Genomic DNA, 19,738 nt, shown 5'->3' on the forward strand with positions numbered 1-19,738 from the left:
TATGTGTGTGTGTGTGTGTGTGTGAGTGAGTGTGTTCAACAATTAAAATAAGGCCACGAATTTAAAAGAGAGCAAGAAGGGGGTGTCATGGGAGGGTATGGAGGGAGAGAAAGGAAGGATGGCATGGTGTAATTATATTGAAATCTAAAATAAAAATTAAAAAGTGGCTTTAGAAAGCAAGTTTACAGCCATTGTGTGTGTCCATGAATATTTCTCATCTGTCAATCTACATTAACTAGTAACTGTTCCTGTGAAAAAGTGCTCCTCCTAAGAATCAGAAGAAAATGCCTGCAGCCTGTACAGAGTTCTGTTCAAATCACAACTCCAAAGTTTCCAAAGGGACTCATGTCAGGGCTTCATGTTTTCTCAAAGGTTTGCCTGTGACTGTTCTTGGCATCAAGACTCAGAAAATAAATTCACGGGCGTCTGTGGTAGGTTTTCTTACTTATTCAATGAAAATGGGTGTGTTTTCATTTTGGAGGAGGGGGTAATTAATGCATCAAAAGCTAGCTATATAACTTGTATTTTCTTAGGGCTTTGTCTTTGTTTGTGATTTACTTCACTGGACTACGGCCATGGAGGTAGTGTACACAGTACACTTAAGCCCTGGTAAATGTTCTTTAGTATAATCTGACTCGAGGTAGATAAACAGGATTGTTACTCGTCTACTGACTTATAGTGTGTTTCTATCCTGGGTCAAAGTACTTCTGCCCCTAGCCAGCTGCTTAATACATATTTCTTTTATTTCTCTGATTTTGTTTTTTCCTTCGTAGTCATGGATGAGAAACAAGAGAACCATGGCTGTTGTCTTCTGTGCAAGCATTTGACCCCCCTGATGTATTTTAGACTTTTCCCTTTCACATGTCCCAGCCTATGGCCAGGAAAGGGGCCACTCTTTGTATATGGGTACTCTGTTGTGAGCCTTCAGGAGAACCTTTCTCATTCCGTTGCTCTGGCCTAGCTTGACTGTCTGAACTGAATTTATTAAGGTAGTCCTTACTCATAATTCTGTTAGGTTGCATCGTTACGACACATTATGAATTGGATAAAATTTATTACAGATTTCTGAAATCTCGTTTTCCCAGAAATCATTGTGATGAAAGTCATGAAGAGCTGTCTACCAGGAAACTAGATGGTTGGTATCTAGTGCTTTCATTAGTGAGCTGCTCACAAGGGTATTTTTTTTTTTTTTTTGCTGGTGTGTACTGCTTAATGTATACCAAAACTCCAGACGTCAGGGGAAGGAGAAGTGAGCATCATATTTGTAAGAGGTGGTAAGTGTGACACACACTGTTTCAACAGGCTAGTCTGGTTTAGCTATCCCATTACCAACTAGAGAATATATATTCCCTATGTCCGATAAGCTCCCATGCTGGAAGCAAACACTTCTAGTTCTCTTAGCCCCATTGTATTGAATATGCTCTGCACATATCTCAAAACAATACCGTCATCAAATGACCCTGACACGATCTACGTCTTACTACCCAAAATTGAGAGACCCGAAATATCAAAGTATTTGCACCTCAATGTCATTAACTGTCAGGGTCCATTAGGCAGTTCAATCACAGGATTGCCATAACAAGTCTATGAAATAATGCACACTTTCTGGAGAGCATGATTATTGTCCCAGGTAACTAATAATATGGCATGGTAGCTACCTATAAAGAATCTATAATAAAACGCATGAGCCTGGCACAAGGAATGAGAAGGACCACTGTTTGCTGTGTGTGTTACCGTCCAACAGGGCCTCTGAGGATGGGCAAACACCGATTGGTAGCAATACTGTGAGACCCACACTACTCTCCAGTGAAGCTGTTTATTGCAATTTCAAGACATTGGCCAGATTTTATAATTCTGAGATTGTTTAGAAATGAGCATCATATGAATTAATGCCTAGAACAGTCTTATATGCATACAGTCTAATCTTCTTGTGAATGGTTTTCGAAATAGTTTATTTTTCATATCTACCCTTTGTGTGTGTGTGTGTGTATGTGTGTGTGTCTATGAGGTTGACTATCAAATAGAACCATTCTGATGAATGTTGCCTTTAGGCTGTTTAGTTATGGACTCACATATAAGTGCAGATGGGACAGTTCATTCTTGATATGGCTAATCATCATAATTTATAGATGTATATGATGTATATTAAATATATAATGCACGTGACTAATAATCATATATTCAGTATGTGCATTAATCATTGTGATTACATGAAGAATACAGTGATTTTAAACATTAAGCCTTATTGACAAAAAGAAATAAGTAAGCATAGGATGTAGTCAGTCTTAAGGCTCTTCCAAAAGGAGTAATTTTGGTTATGAAGTCAATTGATGACTAAGAAGCCTGTATTATGAGAGTGTCTGCTGGCCTTTCATCTTCCTCTTTCTTCTTGTAATAAACCAAACTGTTAATATATCAAAGAGATGTGCCCCTTGGTGGTGGGGATTACTTCAATGTTAGATGTCTCCTCGGGCCATTATTAAGCATTTAGGGATTCTTTTTATAAAAATGTCTTAATTTGTATCTCACCTTTAAATTCATTTCACAGCTCCTGCAAATCAGGAATACTTTACAAATCCCCCAAGTGTTAATGTTAAGAGGGGAAGAGTTTGGGCTGTTTCTAAAAGGGTCACTAATAAAGTAAATCTTTTGCAAAAGATTACAGATGAGTTATGTAAATATACCCCACACAGAATATCATTTAACTAAGGCATGCTGTTTAAAGTGAAATTAATCTATTAAGATTAGAACTTTGATTGTATCTCGAATGAAATCTTTATAGAAACGATAGAAGAGACACAACCATCACCCAGTGTTGCCATGGCTCTCCTTATTAATAGTAGCAAGTGACAAAGGAAGTCTTGGATGACATTGACTCAACCTATGGGTATAGATGTATAACTGTTTGCTGTATATTACAAAGTAGTGATTCATGGCTTAAGATCAAGTTTATATTGGTGCCATTTAGGCAAAGATACATATGAATGCAGTAATGAATTATGTACTTTGTCCATAAATTAGTTATTCAGGCACCACACAAAAAATGGAATACACAATATAAGAAATGGATTTGTTTTAAGATTACAGTATGCTTTGCTTATTATTTTTTCTTTATGTAAGTCAGTTGGCTTTATCCTAAGAGCTTGAGTTCATGATGTATTAAACTGAACCTAATTAAGCTGAATTAAATTGAGTCACCTAACTTGAGAAAAGGGGAAAAAAATCTTCCATGAATCATCTACACCTGAGTTTAATAATGATGACAAATTTATTCTGATTTTCCCTTTTTCACCCAGATCTTATTTTGCTGTATGCCTTCTTCAAAAGATGCTTTTTTTGTAGATGGCAGGTTTGTGTTAATGAGTAACATTTTCTAGATAGTGCATTTATATAATGTGTGAATTTCTTAGCTCTGTTCACTCCTTCAAAAGACCTTTACTCACTTATCTTGATCATTTTTCCTTTATTTTTGTTTCCCAGACCCATAGTTTTGGAATATTTGTGTTATGTTAGGTCTTTTAAAAATGTTAATCTTATCTTGTCTGTCTCTTTCAATATAAGACTTTGTATTATTTTTGAGTTATCTCATTTGAAAATTACATTGTAACTAATGATAATTGCTTGAAAGTATGGGTGTCATGGTAACAATTTCAATATGTCAACTTTATCCACATAAATGTTTTCAAATGCAACAGGAGCTGATGCAGCAAAATATCCTTCTAGGCCCAACTCTGACCTAATATACTTATTTCTGTTAATGCAGTATCCCTCGTTTCAGATGAAACAAAATTTTAAGAAATGTCAAGGATATCATTTCTGCATTGACAGATTGTAGAAGATAGATTTTATCAAAACTGAATTCACTTAAGTTGCATTAGTATTTTTTGAGACAGAAAAATGAATACTGCCCATTAAAGTAAAACACATGCTTTAATATTCAGAACTTACATTTTATTCCACCCAAGATAGCTTCCCTGCACTTCATTAAGATTGCATGATGTTAATGATCCCAAGTGGGTTTTTATCCACCCACGTGCACTGGAAAATACATGTTAAATCAACTGTGTAAGTTATTTCCGAAGCCCCTTCCCTCTGAGTCTTCCCTTAGGCCTCACTGTTCTGTGTCAGGGAGGTAGGATCTTCTCATACCATGGGCAGCGTTCACCAAGAAGCTGCCCTCATTCTGAAAGCGTCACTGCTGATGCTTACATGGCATTAAGAGAACAGGTCACACACAGAACTTTTGGGAAAAGTCAGGATCCATTTTTCTACAGTTAAAGTAAGAGTGATTATTCACGGTTATGCAAACACTGGAATGTAATACAAACCCCAAGCCTGTGTAGCATGATAACTATACTAGTGTGTGGGGATTGTCATGGGCCAGCAACAGTCAGAATCTTAAACGAAGGAAGTGTGGGCTTAAATAGCTCAGAGGCTCCTCCAGCCCCAGGGAACCTGATACCCTGTTAGGAGCTCTGAGGGCAGCAGCATTGACATGCATAGACCCGTAAGTGTGCATGGGCTCACATGTGTGCACTGCACACACACAATATTAAAGAAAAACCATATCTGAGTGTAATGAACAATGACTTGTGAACCTGTACACACCTCATTTCAGACATGTACACTAAAGCTGTACACAATTGCAGGCTTTTTGTGACATAAATTCACCATCATTCTAAAGACGTCTGAGGCATGTCCGGCTGTGTTCTATTGAAAACTTTCCCATTACATTTTATTGGTGTCAGTCTTTAAAATTATACATGTTAAAGGTTTCCAATTTATTTTTGTGTGTCTTTATAATATGGTCAAATAAACAAAACAAACCTGAGCCTGGAACAGTGGGCTCAGCAGTTAAGAGCACTTGTTGCTCTTTCAAAGACCTGAGTCCGAATCCCAACACCCACATGTAACACTAGCTCTAAGGAATCTGATTGCCTCTTCCAGCCTTCACATACACAAAACAAAAAATGAACCTTTACAAATTAAATAAAATCACATGTCAGCTGGAAACAGTAATTCGTTCGTATAGTACCAGATAATCAGGTCAGGCTTTTGGGACAGAAGGATCATTCCAGCCCAGGAATTTGAGCCTTCCGTCTCTAGAAAAGTAATGCAAAACAAATCAGTCTATGGGAAGCCCCAATTCTATTGTACGTGAACTGCGCTATCTTGATTGCTAAACTGTCTTTTCTCAGAGTTCAAAGAAAGATATTATATTAAGGATAAATCTTTGACCCCCCCCCCCATTAATATTTCTGAATCCTTTGTCTACTTCAGGTCCCGTCAGTAGTGTCCTGGTGAATAACTATGGCAGCCGGCCAGTGGTGATAGTTGGAGGGTTGTTATGCTGTACCGGAATGATCTTGGCCTCCTTCAGTAACAGTGTGTTAGAGCTTTACCTCACGGTTGGCTTCATCGGAGGTAAGCCAGGTTCTGGTCTCCCCTAAATGGTATGAAAAGGATGAAGAAGACACAGCTTCCGTGTTCTGTTTCAGTTTGCTTTTGAAACCGGGTCTATTCTGGAATCTTTTTGTCTGATGCCTTAAATTACTGCTTACAGCATGGCTACACGTTCCACTTTAAGAAATGATTTTTAAAAGTTATCGGACAGTTATGTGTCATCCCACAGATACAGAAATGGAAGAAGCTTTGGTTGTTTTGACTCTGGCTTTTTACTATTGAGTTCCTTAAGGTGGTGTTGTGAGTACCTTCCAGTATAACAATGTTTTATGAAACATTTTTAGTCCTGTTTAGAGTATTAGACTTACCACTAATGGTAAGTTAAAAATGGTGTCAGATACATATTTTTAGATAACGGTGATTTAACTTCAATGATAAAATTACTGCCAACTGTGCTTTAATGAGTGACAGAGAGAGAGAGAGAGGAGAGAGTGCTTTAACCTTCCTCCATCTGTCTTTTCCTTACTAAAAAGATGTACTTAAAGCAAGCGCTCACACAAGCCTTGAGAATGACATCATTGCGCCTCATGAGGGAGTCCCTTTCACTTAAACCAACTTACACCTACACCATTACATCCAAAGTTGTTTTCCTTATCAATACATTTTATTTAAAAATCCACATTCCATGTTTTAAGAAAAAAGTGGATATTAAAGGCTAACAACATTTTTGTCTCCTTTTTGAGTTGAGATCCATCTGCATTTATGTATGTACACCATCTGATGAAGAAAACAGGTAGGTTTTACAGGCTACTGTGTACAGACATTGTGGTACAAGTTATAAAACCAGGCTAGGTAAACCAAGGCAAGAGATTGAGTTCAGTGTTAGTCTGAGCTGTGCAGTGAGGTGACTCTTTTAGTCTGGTTCATAGTTTCACCACAATGGCAGTACATCTTCATTTTTAAATCTCACTAGAAACAACTGTAGCCTGTTTATTTGCATACAGGTATGTATGAGAAGGAAGGGGTTAATTTTATCAGTGAGTATGTGATTCTGATTAAGAATTTATAATTTGGTACTTGCTGTAGCCTATTCTGTGGTATTTCTTTCATTCCTCAGCATTTCCCGGTCGTATTTCTGGCTTTAAAACAAAGGACTCTGTTTTACAAACATTCTATGTTCAGTTAGGAAAGCCAATTCCCAGGGTTTTTGTTTTTATTTTTTGTACAATTTCCATTTGTAATCCTCAAAGATGGGAATTCACTGCTATTTGTACTGTATAGTCGTTTTAAGGACTTTGCTTGGTGAGTGATATAACTTGCTTGTGTTTTTGGTTTTGTGTTTTAGGTTTAGGATTAGCGTTCAATCTACAACCAGCCTTAACGATAATAGGAAAATACTTCTATAGGAGACGACCCATGGCGAATGGCTTGGCCATGGCAGGCAGCCCTGTTTTCTTAAGCTCACTGGCTCCTTTCAATCAGTACCTGTTCAACAGTTATGGCTGGAAGGGAAGCTTCTTGATCTTGGGAGGCATATTTTTGCACTCCTGTGTAGCTGGGTGCCTCATGAGGCCTGTCCAGACAAGTACACGGAAGTCAAAGTCTAAAAGTAAAGTTGGTTCAAGACATGAAGGAAGTATGAAGAAAGCCAGCAAGGTGTCAGCAGCAGAGAAGATTAACAGGTTTTTAGATTTCAGCCTTTTTAAGCATAGAGGATTTTTGATCTACCTGTCCGGAAATGTCATTATGTTTCTAGGGTTTTTTGCCCCTATTATATTCCTGGCTCCGTATGCTAAAGACAAGGGAGTGGATGAATATAACTCAGCTTTACTGCTGTCTGTGATGGCTTTTGTTGATATGTTTGCTCGACCGTGTGGAGGATTAATAGCCAACTCCAGGTTAGTCCGTCCACGAATCCAGTACTTCTTCAGCTTTGCCATCATGTTCACTGGCATTTGCCATCTCCTCTGCCCCCTGGCAGACACCTACCCAGCTTTGGTGGTCTACTCTATATTCTTTGGCTATGGATTTGGAAGTGTTAGCAGCGTGCTCTTTGAGACTCTCATGGACCTTGTTGGGCCTGCCAGATTTTCCAGTGCCGTGGGACTCGCCACGATTGTAGAATGTTGTCCTGTTCTTCTTGGCCCTCCCATTGCCGGTAAGAATATATCTCTCATCAATAATACCGAAAAGAGTAGCATAGACATATATGAAGAAGCGCATTCTCTGCAGTGGCTGATGTGCTTTGAATAGCTCTAGTTGCATAAAAGACTGAAGAGGTTTTATACTTGAAATTTTCCTAAGTGGTTGATTTAACCCAAAAATTTAAGACCCCAGATTTACAAAGCAATGAACTTAATTAGATTGATAGTACAACTTTGGGATTTTTATGTACACCAATGATTTTATGACTTTTAAGACTAGATCACATTAATAAAATGTAACTACTTTTGCTGAAAAGATTCATGTTTTGTGTACTTAAAAATGGGCAAAAATATATCCTGAGAGTATTAGATTTTTATGAGAGCCCATTAGCTGTGTTCATTTTGAGTTTTTGCCCAAGGTAGACAGACTTTTGTCATTGATACAGAATGCAAGGATGAAGGACATGCACTCAAGTTTAGTCCTTTGAGTAAATAGCGTGTTACACATCCACAACTGACAAAGATGCCATGCAAACCTTTAAGATGGAAAATGACCTAATAATTTTCTTTTTCTTAAAAGAAAGAAAGAAATTGCCCATTTGTGTTAGCCCACACCTTTAATCCCAGCACTTGGGAGGCAGAGGCAGGTGGATCTCCAAGTTGAGGGCCAGGACAGTCAAGGATGTACAGAGAAACCCTGTCTTGAAAAACAAACCAAAAAAGTAAAATGCGAGAAAAGGGGGGGGGGGGAGAAAAAAGGGTAAAATAGATATTTTAGAAACATTGTGTATGTTGGTCTTTCTATGGATTGTCTTATGGCCTCCTTTTGAAATATATCTGAGTATTCCTGCAAGGAAACTATGATAGACAATTCTGCAATTTTAACTTAAAATATTAAAAAAAAACATGGCAAATGCATTATTGCATAATTTTATTAAATATCTTCTTTAGTGTTAGATAATAATGGTTATTTGTGGTATAGTCTCTAAGAAACCTTGTATATGTATGATGAATACTGGGCTCATGAGCTCAGTCACTTAGGTTCTTGGTCAGCCTGCATAGTGCTCACACACACAAAGCAGAATGGGGAAAGGAAGGAAAGCAACCAGGCCTTATTTGGTAACTACTGTTTCAATCAACATTTTTAAAAAGTCATAGCCATGGGCAGATGACTTCATCGTCATGACAAGGGAGATTGTCACAATAATGCTCAGCCTGTGTGAGCATCATGAAACCATTAGTGAACCACACAGATCATCACCGGTCTTCTAAAATTAAAGAAAAAGGAAACGTGGGACAATTAAGGGATTTCATAGTGTCTAATGTAAAGTGATAGCTAAAAAAAAGTCTCATATTCATTCCTATGTATTAATATATATATGAGTATATGCATGCCTAATTTGTTTTGATTATACATTTTAATGGTAGAAATAGTTTTTGATAAATGTGATGTGCTAGTAGCATACTCCTGTAGGCATTTGTTCATGCCTTCATTGAGTATATATAGGAACATCATCTAAAATATTTTCTGTATTAAAGTATAACTTAATGCTAGTCTAAATAGTCTGAGAAAGTTTCTTCTAGATGTCATGTTATCATTTTATCCTGCTCTCTTAAATGATTTTTTTTCTGTCTTGTAGGCAAATTGGTCGATAAAACTAAAGACTATAAATACATGTACATAGCCAGTGGGACCATTGTGGTAATATCAGGCATTTATCTGTTCATCGGCAATGCTATAAACTATAGACTCCTCGCCAAGGAAAGGAAGAGAGAGAAAGCAAGGAGGAAGAAATCAGCTACCCATCCTTCCAGAGACTCGGAGGCTTTGAGCAGATCAAAACAGGACGATGTTGCTGTCAGAGTCTCAAATGCACACAGCCCTCCCTCAGACAGAGAAAGAGAAAGCAATATTTAACATGAGTCTCATCTCCAACCAGTGTTTATCAATTATGAGTTTCTTTGTGTTTTTTAAAGCATTGGAAAGGATTTTAGCTAAAACAAAGGATCACAAACAGTAACGAAAATTGGTATTTTCCTCAATGACATGTTACAAATCAATATTTTGACACTTGTTTGGATAGGTAAATTCTAAGATTGTGCACACAGGAAATCCATGCAGTGGCTTATTTGCATACCTGACTTGGGGTGTTGTGATAACAAAGAAGAATTTTTAAGTCTTTCACTGACTTTTTTACCTCTAGCTGTAGAATGAAATCTGCATCCCAGACTCCCCTGGCTTTTGTAAGCATATGTCAATTCTACAAAGTTCATTTTTTTTTTAAAATTTGGTATTGTTACGAAGGAAATTGAGGACAAGTATTTCTCTTCACACACAAAGATATATATCCACACGAACACTGAGTATCTGGAGACCATGGAGAAATAAATGAATTTGAAAAAAAAATTACTATGATAGTCATTTTTAAGTAAAAGAAATCCTCCAGGGAGACAATAGAAATGTGTCACATTTGTGTGGATTTAAAATAACAGTGCCACCTACCAGAAAAACTGTTTGGCTTACAAAAAAGGACGCCTCTTGCCTCTTCTGCACACTCATGCTTGGTTAGTCTGCACACAGTTTTTGTTTTTGTTTTGAAAGGCTGTAATTAGTGCCTGGTGCCAGGAATGAGAACAACCCCCCCCCCAAGCAATTTCTAAAATTCTTACCTAATACATACATTGAATTCAAATTTTAATGACGCTGATTGTTTAAAGTATCTTAACCCATAATGTACAACTTAATGATGGCATTTTCTTTCTTTTTAAGACAAGGGCTCAATCAAGATTCAATGTTGTGCTGAAATACCAAAGCCAAATGAACCAGAATCCTAGCTAACACTTTCAAAGTAGACCAGATTCTCCCCTTTTTAACTCAACCAAAGTAGTGACACCAGCTTAATCTTGTAAGTCACAGGAGTAGATCACACAAGAGTAGTGGCCCTTATTGAGCCCACTAAAGTCTTCTCATTCTTTTCTAAAAGAAACAAAAGCAAAACAAAACAAAACCAGGCCCTGAATTCAGTCCCCGAAGATGCCTCATGGTAGAACAGAGAGAAGGTGAGGATGTGCTCGAAAGTTCTGCCTTCTACTGGTTTAGATTACCTGCTGCCTAAGAATAGAACCAGAAAATTGGGACTTTGGGGGTGGGAGAGACACTTCCAAAAACACAGGCTGTAGGGACTTGGAGGTATATAATTTATAAGGCAGTACTGACATGCTAAAGGATTGTTGCTCAGGTCAATTTAGCATGTTCTCATTTCCTTAAAGTACCTGGGATTCAGAACCATTCTTAAGACAACTTGACAGACCTGTGATTTCACAATATATAAATATCAACTGAAATTAAATATCTGCATAGCTCTCACTTGATTTCATGATGCCAATATTGTAGGGAACGGAATCAGGACAATGATGTGACACTGTGCGACGTACACTGCCCTCTTCCTTTTGTTTTTGCAGTAGTACAATGTCCTTTTCTTACCCAATTTTGAGCCAGCTGTTTCTTATATTATCCTTCTCATATTCACCTCTGTTTTCATACGAAATCATTATAGTCAATCACAAACTCTCCCAAGAAGAATGTCTTGCATTCGTTGAACTAATATATATGTATCAGACAGCAGGAGGGGCACTGTAAGGCAGAGACCATGCATGGGTTTTGCAGTCAAACCTGTGTGCTCTGCTTACCTGCATGCGGAGACGCTGCAGGTGGACCGGTGCCCTTCTTTCTTGTTAGATGAAATTCTTCTGCTGATGAATCAAACGCAAATGGCATTTTCTTTGCTGCTTCTCAGTTGCCTTAATTCACTTCACTTCTAATGGCTATTGCATTGGTTTTTTTAAGGGGGTGGAAGGGTTGCAAAGCACATGACCTGGTACGTACAGGCATGCCAGAAACATGCCATTGTAAGTATGTACACCTATAACAGACATGTTCTAAATTAGGCCAGAACTCACTTGAATCTGTTTGTTTGCTCTTCCTAGTCCAAATGCCCCCATTGGAATAACTTGCTCCTTTAATTAAATCTTTCAAAGACGGAGCAAAGACTATTGGCCTAAAGCTTTTGCTTTTGCTCCTATCTAATCACACAAATAAAGAAGGAATGTAGCTAGCACTCTTGTCTGCAACTTTAGGGATGATTATTTTCCTGTCACAACGGGACAACAGATTTTAGATGTTCCCAGTAAGAAACTAAATCATTGAAATCCCGGTATCGAAATCCCCACTAAATCCTATTTATCATCACAAAAGTTATACAAAAGGAACTGGAGTATGCATAATTTCTGATCACTAACTAATTTACACATTTTACCCCATGCTAGTTGAACATCACTTATTTTTTGCTATTTAACCTTAACTGTTTCTTCGTTGTCCATAGAGAGATAAATAGGTATGGTCTTCTTACCTAGGCTTCTTTGTAGGTATTTTTGAAGAGGCAATGGGCTAGGAAGTAATATGTAGTACACTGAAGATACGCTGTTTCCTCGGTATGAGTTTACATAACTCAGAGTTCCCCTTTCTGTTCTGTGTTCCAATCACCTTCACCTCGGGGGCCACACAACTCCACCTGGACACAGGGAAAAAAGTAAAACAATTCAATTTGGCATGCTCAAAAGTATTCTGTCAGAACTGATTGTTTATTCACCTGTTTCCAGCCCTACCACATGACAATCAAGAGCATAGAAAAGTATACATTGAATTAAATAGGGATGTTATAAATAGTTGAAATTACAATTCTACCCAAAATTGCCTTATAAAGAAAAGAACCTCGTATATAGACTATTTCCAACTTTAGCAGAGTAAATTATCCTATAGTTTTGGCTCAATTTAAGGGGAGAATACAAAGTGGAGAAGGAATTTAGAGATCTGTAATATGCATTTTACCTACATAATGCCTTTTATATTAAAACCAAAGCCATACTAGGAGTCATTACCTTTATATAACAGCATTACACACACACGTGCAAGCTCAGGAAATTTCCCTAAAGTCAAAAATAGTACCAAAGTCTAAACTTAGGTTTGTTTAAAAGCAGAGTCTCTAGTGAATTCACTTAATTTCCAAATGCAGCTGATAGTATCAAAAGCAAACGAAAGGACACACACAAGTAAACTTTATATGGGAAATGAAACCCAGCTGCAGTTTGTATTATATGTTCATCAGCAACTGAATTTTCTATAAGCAAAACATAATTTCAAATTGCCTGCTTCTCTTAGCTCAAATAATAAAAATCATATAACAGCTGAAAGTACTTCAACAAAACCTTTTCTCAAATAAATGATGTCGTGTATGTATGACTCAAATGTAATGTTTTCCCTGAAGTTGGAGTAAAAGGAAGTAACTACACATAAGCTATCCCTATATTTGTTTCTACCTGTGATGTAAACTGGAAAAATCACTTACTACAGAAAACGGTAGTTTGAACTTCAGTGATTATCCTATTTACAGAATTACCCCAGGGACCAAGAAATCTTTGAGTTCAAAGAGACTAAATAATTCAGTTCATTAGTATAATATATACTTATTTTCATTGTTTGAAAGAGCATATCCTAAATGGTTACTTTTCAACTCCTCTGAGCATCCTCTTTGTCCACTTGTCTCGTGGAAAACATAACTCGTACTGCTTCTGTGTTCATCTCGTGCTAGACTTTTGAAGAACTTATACATTCCTCTTTGTGTGCCAACATCAACCTCAGTGTGGTTTCTCTCTTGATGTCTGTCATCTGTGATGCAGAGGGTCTTTACTCATTTGTCGTTTGCAAGAACAGCCTGTGTGTGTGTGTGTGTGTGTGTGTGTGTGTGTGTGTGTGTGTGTGTGTGTGGTGTGTATTTAAGAACTACACATCTTCAAAAAGGAAAAACCCTCCTCATTCCAGGCTTGAGCACTGAAATCAGAAAGGTGTGTGTGGTCTAGAAGACTTCTTTCCAAGTGTGTATTTTTTCCATATGTAAGATAAATACATCAGACAAATGAATCTGGTTTGGCAGAACTGAGAAAACAAACCATTCCCTCCTTGGCATTTGCCTTCTGGAATCTTCCCAATATTTTTGAAAGTGCCTCAGACCTTCAGGAGCAGGAATTAGTGGCGCTACGCCACTGTTTTGTTGATAGGGAGGTGCCACCGAGTCACACCCACAACTGTTTGTGACTCCAAACATCATGAGGATTTATTTGTTTGAAGCCTTGACATTTAATCCCACTGCTTTTTACAGATTTGACTTCTGTGTATCCATATATGCTCCCCCCCCACACACACACACACATGTGTGAGAGCACAGGCACAAGCCAAGAGACACGCGTGTCAAAGTCTCGTGTGATAAAAACCAACCCCAGCTGCCTCTGTCACTACACTTAAAATGAACAGCGTACCGAGGTCATCGCCCTTACCATTCAGACTTAGACTTCTTCGCTTCAAGTGTCCCCACTCAGCAGACTTTGCATCACACAGTATTACTCTAAGGTGAGGCAATGTCTCTGTGCTTCCTTTGCATTGACACCTTGATGGACATTGAAAACCTTGTAAGGAGTATTGTGAACGACGTTTTTACAAGTCCCTTCACTGAGCAAAATTGATGTTGACGTTGAACGAGACCACCACCCCCATTCCGGTCCCAGTTGCTTTCCGTTACTTACCACCCCATCTCTCTGCCACTTTATTTCTTATTTTTCAAATGAATTTCCTTTTTCCATAACGTTTGGATGAACATCTTTAAAAGTTTTGCCCTCCCCTTCTGGACATTTTCCACATAGAGTATCTCCCCAGTGGTGGTGGGTTAATGACACTGTCATTGTTCTCGTGGCCTCTTTTCAGTCTCCTGAAAAAAGCCTGTAACAAGATGAACAGCATTCAGCGGTAATAGAGAAGGCCAGCGTATCAATGAATTTATTGACATCACAGTGGTTAATTTTTCTTAACATGATAAAACTGGCTTTTGTTTCATTGTTTTGAATTTGAATGGCGAAATAGCTTTATGTGCATGACAGGCACTTGGGTATGGTAAGGTAGACAGCAGCTTCTTCAAGATTTTATCTCACAGAATTCAGCATGTAATTTCAAAGTGTTTGTCAAGGATCCATCCTGTAGTTTTGTTGGCTGTGAAGGATGTTCACCTCGTAGTTCTATTTGTGATTTTTGATAAATCCACTTTATGTACAGCATGTTCATTGAAAAAAACTGTAGGTTTCTATGGACTTTGCTCTTATACCACCTACCTTGTCCTGACTGAAGCCAGAGAGCAATTCTGGACTTGGTAAGGTAGGACCCACCAATTGAAACACAGGTTTTAGAACACTACATGTATTGTGTTTTGATTAGTAACATATTTTCTCTCAACATAAAAAAGTATCAAAAGTCATGTTTAAATAATTGGTCACATCATCTCATCTCTGAGCTATTTCTTGTTTGTTGTCCTCAATGTGTGGTACTAGAATACAGATTAAAACCTCTGCTTAAGTGTATTGAAGTACTGAATGAGTGCAGGATTTAGTACCCATTTTTCAACTACCAAACATTTTTACTTCTATTCAATAGACAAATCTTGCTGTCAGTGATGATGACCCTATTGGATGAATAATTTTTTTTTCTAGAAACATACTTAAGAATTCCTCATAATCAATATAAATATATTTCTTTGACCGTATTTTGCAAACTCAAGTCTGTAAACTTAATCTGAAGAATTATCACCACAGTAGAGAGTTCTGGGTTTGCCACAGGCACTAACTAATATGCTACCAGATTTTGCACCATATATGTTATGCTAATATCAAAGCCATTCTAGAGATACCAGTATTAATAGAAATTTATCAGTGTTCCTTTAGTGGTCCTTTTTGCCTAGGCATAGACCTTATTTGAAAGGGAAGATCCAATTGTTTCCTAAATAACTGCCATCATTTCAATGAAGGATATCATTCATACAGTGTTCTAAGAACCTGAAGATGTGTTAAGGGAAGTACTAGAACGAGTTCTATCAGGCAAGACTAGACACTCAACAGGTGGCTCACAACAATGTAACTGTCAGAGAATGCCCCTTACCTTTGTTCTGCCTGCATAGGTGGAATTTCTAGGCTTTTCCTCTTTAACATACCCCTCCAGACATCATCAACAACACACCAAGAATCATCCATGATTAGATAAATCTCAGGGAGAGGAGTGATGACTGTTTGCAGTCCATTTTGGCCAAGTACAAAACCAGTATTCCTCACTAGATGTGTGTTTGCGTCCGTCACTGGGGACAGCTACTGTGGGGTCCACTGTAGTGAAGGCATTCATAAACTGCCATGGCTCCGGAGAAACTTGGGTGCATATGAGGGACCTTTGCACCTCCCCAGGCAGATGTGTGCGGGTCTGACACAGCCAGACTCACGCCATGTAGCAAACTGACATGACAGTGACAGGGACAGTCCCAGTGGCTGCAACGTTACCTGTCCTGTAAGGATAAAATATACCTGTAAGGATAAAATCCGTATCATACTTCAGTCAGCAGTGTCGTAGCTTCCATGTTGGAGGTGAAATAGCAGGATCTTCCCAAATATTCATTAAAATTGCCACTTGATTTGAAGTTTTTGTCTGAGTAGGAAAATTCTCTGTGAAGGAAAGTTTGAAAAAAAATTGTTAGAACTTCCTGCTTCTGATATTTTCTCATCATAGTTTTAAATTGGCACTAAGATTGTTCAAGGAAAACTTAGACATATCTTGTTATTAATAAGATGTAAGATGTACTTTGTACTTTGAAAAAGTGCACCTGCTTAAAAAAAATCCTGAAGAGATTAGGCTTCAGAGTTAAACTGTAAAATTATTTGAATTATAAATCATGCCTTAAACTCTACTTATATAAGATTTCCAAGTATGACAGTGTGTGTGTGTGTGTGTGTGTGTGTGTGTGTGTGTGTGTGTGTGTATGTGTGTGTGTGTATGTTTTTCTATGTATCTTGATGAGCACTGAAAAAGCCACCACATGGTCACATGAGCATGGGTATTCCCTATGATAGTGAAGTAAGACTAAGGTATCCTTGCTTGACACCTAAGAGGATGCAGTTAGTTGTTTGTACATGAGCTAAATCATGACTATACCTGCCTCACCTTTTGAAAATAGTGTATAAAATAATCAGTATGAATGCCTGTCAAAATTTAGACATATAAGATGATAAACTCTTCTTTTGCTGCAAGTGGCTGTACTTTAAGTCAATCATATATATTTCTGAAAATTTTTGTGTATGTAGCAATTTAGGAAATAAATGTAGCTGCAGTGATGGAGCCTGCCTTTAATCCCAGCACTCAGGAGGCAGAGGCAGGTGGATCTGAGTTCGAGGCCAGCCTGGTTTACAGAGCTAGTTCCAGGACAGCTAGGACTGTCACTCAGAGGAACCCTGTCTCAGAAAACAAAACAAAAAAGGAACTGTATAACATTGCCCCACAAAATGAAAGCCAACTGGTAGTTTTATAGAAATGCATAATTTATTTTAGTTAAACGTATGTAGACTAAACCCAGAGTAAATTGTTTTGGTGATGAACTCATTTTAGAGAAAGCTGACTACTGAAGCACTCAGCTCGTGTCCTCCTGTGGGTATCACATGGGCACAAGGCCTCACAAAAGGACCCACTAGAGTTGCTAAGTGTAGCTGCTTAACAGAATTGAAAGAAGTGTCTAATTCCTCTGTGAGAATGTGTGTTTTGCCTGCTGATTCGAATGTATTTCCAGGGTCTTATCTTTCCTTCTAGACTGTGAACTCCTTGTGGACAAGGATGTTTCTGGAATAACAACTTTTACGCCCAGCATAGGGCCAGGTATAGAATCATTCCTCGTGGAAATGCAGAATGGAATAAATAGACAGACTATTGAGAGTTCCACAGTATTCTATGATGTGGCCCGAGGCATGGTAGGGATGTTCTCTGACTAGTTTCAAATGGTAAAATGGGAAAAGCTTTGGATTCTTTCACCTACTCAGAATTGATAGTGTGTCTTGAAGGATTCATTTTAATTTTCTCAGTTAAAATCCTATGCAAGTGCTGAGACACGCAGCTGGTAAACTTTGTGGTACTTCTCAATTACATTTTATTTTCTTTATAAAGTCATAAATGCTCTATTTAGGCTTCCTGGAAATACTGACAATCATTTTAATTACTAAAGGTGCTACTTATTTTCCTACATTGACTTTGATCATGAATGTTCCTTGTTGGCTGAATTTTATATTTTCTGTTTTAGGGGTAGGGAGCGGTACAATAAAATTAGATTTATGCAACTTGAGAAAATCTGTATCTATTTGTACTCTGTTGCTACTGTATTTTAATTTTTACTGCTCATGAATTTTATTGCAGGTCTATGCTATTTATTAGAAAGTACATATGTATATATTTATATGGTCAGAAAAACCTGTATGGCTTATTAAAGTAAAAAATTAATGTTCATGTTGAAATTTTTGAAATGAAATCTGTAACTGCTATTTCTCAAGAACCATTAAATGCTATGCTATTCTATGCTGATCAAAACACAATGTCCAACTCCAGCCCACATGTAAGGGCACTCTTTTCTCTGGATGTATGTAAAACTGGTTATTGGCAATGGAAAGGTTAATGTCAACATGAAAACAATACAACCATTCCTAATGGCTGAAAAGACTGTGTACAGTTTGTTACTCATACGACCCTTGTCTGGATGGATTCACATGGAGTGAATACGAGTATTTCAAAAGGATATTTTCTGAGCCGTAGAAGCTCTTATCCTTTGACTTCATTTTACAATGATTATTATTGTTTGAACACTTTTAGAATGCTAGCAAAGTTAATAGGAAACGAGTTAGGCGTTCCATAAAACGACAGACCCATACACTTTCCAAGACACCTTCAGTATTATCATCCCCCACCAGAATGGTACCTACATTAGCAAACCTTCACTAACAGTTTTACCTAAAGCCCATAGTTAATGGCCAAGAGTTCACCCTCAGTATGGAGCATTCTAGACCTTTGAACAAAATAGCGTGTGGATATGTCACAGTTTTGATGACATTTTGTGGGAGGCATGAACAAACATTTTCTTTACCCCAAATAACACACCAACAAACCAAAGAGATGCTTCTGCCCGTATCTAGTATCTAGTTGGATTTACCAGTGAGTTGAACCTGGGTACTTGATGAGAACTTTGAGAAGGGTATGGGCAGAGGCTTGACCATTCACGAGTTTGTGATGCTTCTATTTCTCCTTTCCATTCTCAGGGTTGGTTTTTTCTTTTCTTTTTTCTTTGGTTCTTATAGATGGTATGGTTACTTGGCTCACAAAGTAACTGGTCTTCCATATTGGAAAATCTCTTTTTTTTTTTTTTTTTTTTTTTTTTAAATGTAGCTCACCCTCTTTTAAGCCTGGTTGCTTTTCTTGAAGTGGAATCTATTCTCTTTGAGATTAAGCTGCTCCCTCTTTCATTTGATTAGCATTTACATAATCTTTAACCTATATGAACTAGGATCTCTATAGGCTACATATATTCTAGTGGTTTTTTTTTTTAATGTCTCCTATCAATCTCTCTCTTTATCCATTGAGATAATTAGTACTCAAAGTGGTTACAAATGCAGTTAAAATCCATTATGTTTGCTACTATTTCTAATTTATGACCTTTGATTTTTGTTTTTGTTTTTCCAGACAGGGTTTCTCTGTGTAATAGCACTAGCTATCTTGGAACTAACTCTGTAGACCAGGCTGTCCTTAAAGTCGGGTATTCCCCTGCCTCTGTCTCCTGAGTGCTAGAATCAAAAGGTGTGTGCCACCACAGCCCAGCTGATTTTTTGATGCTTTTAAATTCCACATTCCCTTGGCTTTTATTTTGGCCTAAGTTGAGTATTGTATGGGATTGCATTTTGTTGTCTTCTGAATTTTTTTAACATAATCAGATATACTGATGCTATTATTACTTTCCATTATTGTCTGTTAGGTAAACTAAGAATGGGTTATATGTTTCCTCTTTGCATTACTTCATTTCCACTACTTCATTTCCACTCTTTTCTTCCTATAGATCTAAGTTTCCAACCTAACCCATGTCATCTTTTTCTACCTAGAGAACTTTTGCTCTAACATTTCTTTAAAGTGGGACTTCCTTCCTTCCTTCCTTCCTTCCTTCCTTCCTTCCTTCCTTCCTTCCTTCCTTCCTTTCTGGGAATAAAGTCTCTCAGATTGTGTTTAGCTTGTTTTTTCTTCTGAACTT

At 37.7% G+C, this 19,738-nt stretch overlaps 1 protein-coding gene across 1 annotated transcript in view; it reads left to right on the forward strand.

The window, feature by feature from the left end:
- Slc16a7 (solute carrier family 16 member 7) overlaps positions 1–9,957 on the forward strand; it is a 53,608-nt gene extending 43,651 nt beyond the window's left edge. Inside the window, exons 3-5 of the mRNA XM_051176154.1 lie at positions 5,281–5,424; positions 6,749–7,561; positions 9,188–9,957. Coding sequence (XP_051032111.1) covers positions 5,281–5,424; positions 6,749–7,561; positions 9,188–9,465 — 1,235 coding nt within the window. The 3' untranslated portion in view covers positions 9,466–9,957. The remainder of the gene's footprint in view (positions 1–5,280; positions 5,425–6,748; positions 7,562–9,187) is intronic.
- The last annotated feature ends 9,781 nt before the right edge of the window (positions 9,958–19,738 follow it).

The sequence above is a fragment of the Phodopus roborovskii genome, unplaced genomic scaffold (genome assembly GCF_943737965.1).
Source record: "Phodopus roborovskii unplaced genomic scaffold, PHOROB, whole genome shotgun sequence".
NCBI lineage: Eukaryota > Metazoa > Chordata > Mammalia > Rodentia > Cricetidae > Phodopus > Phodopus roborovskii.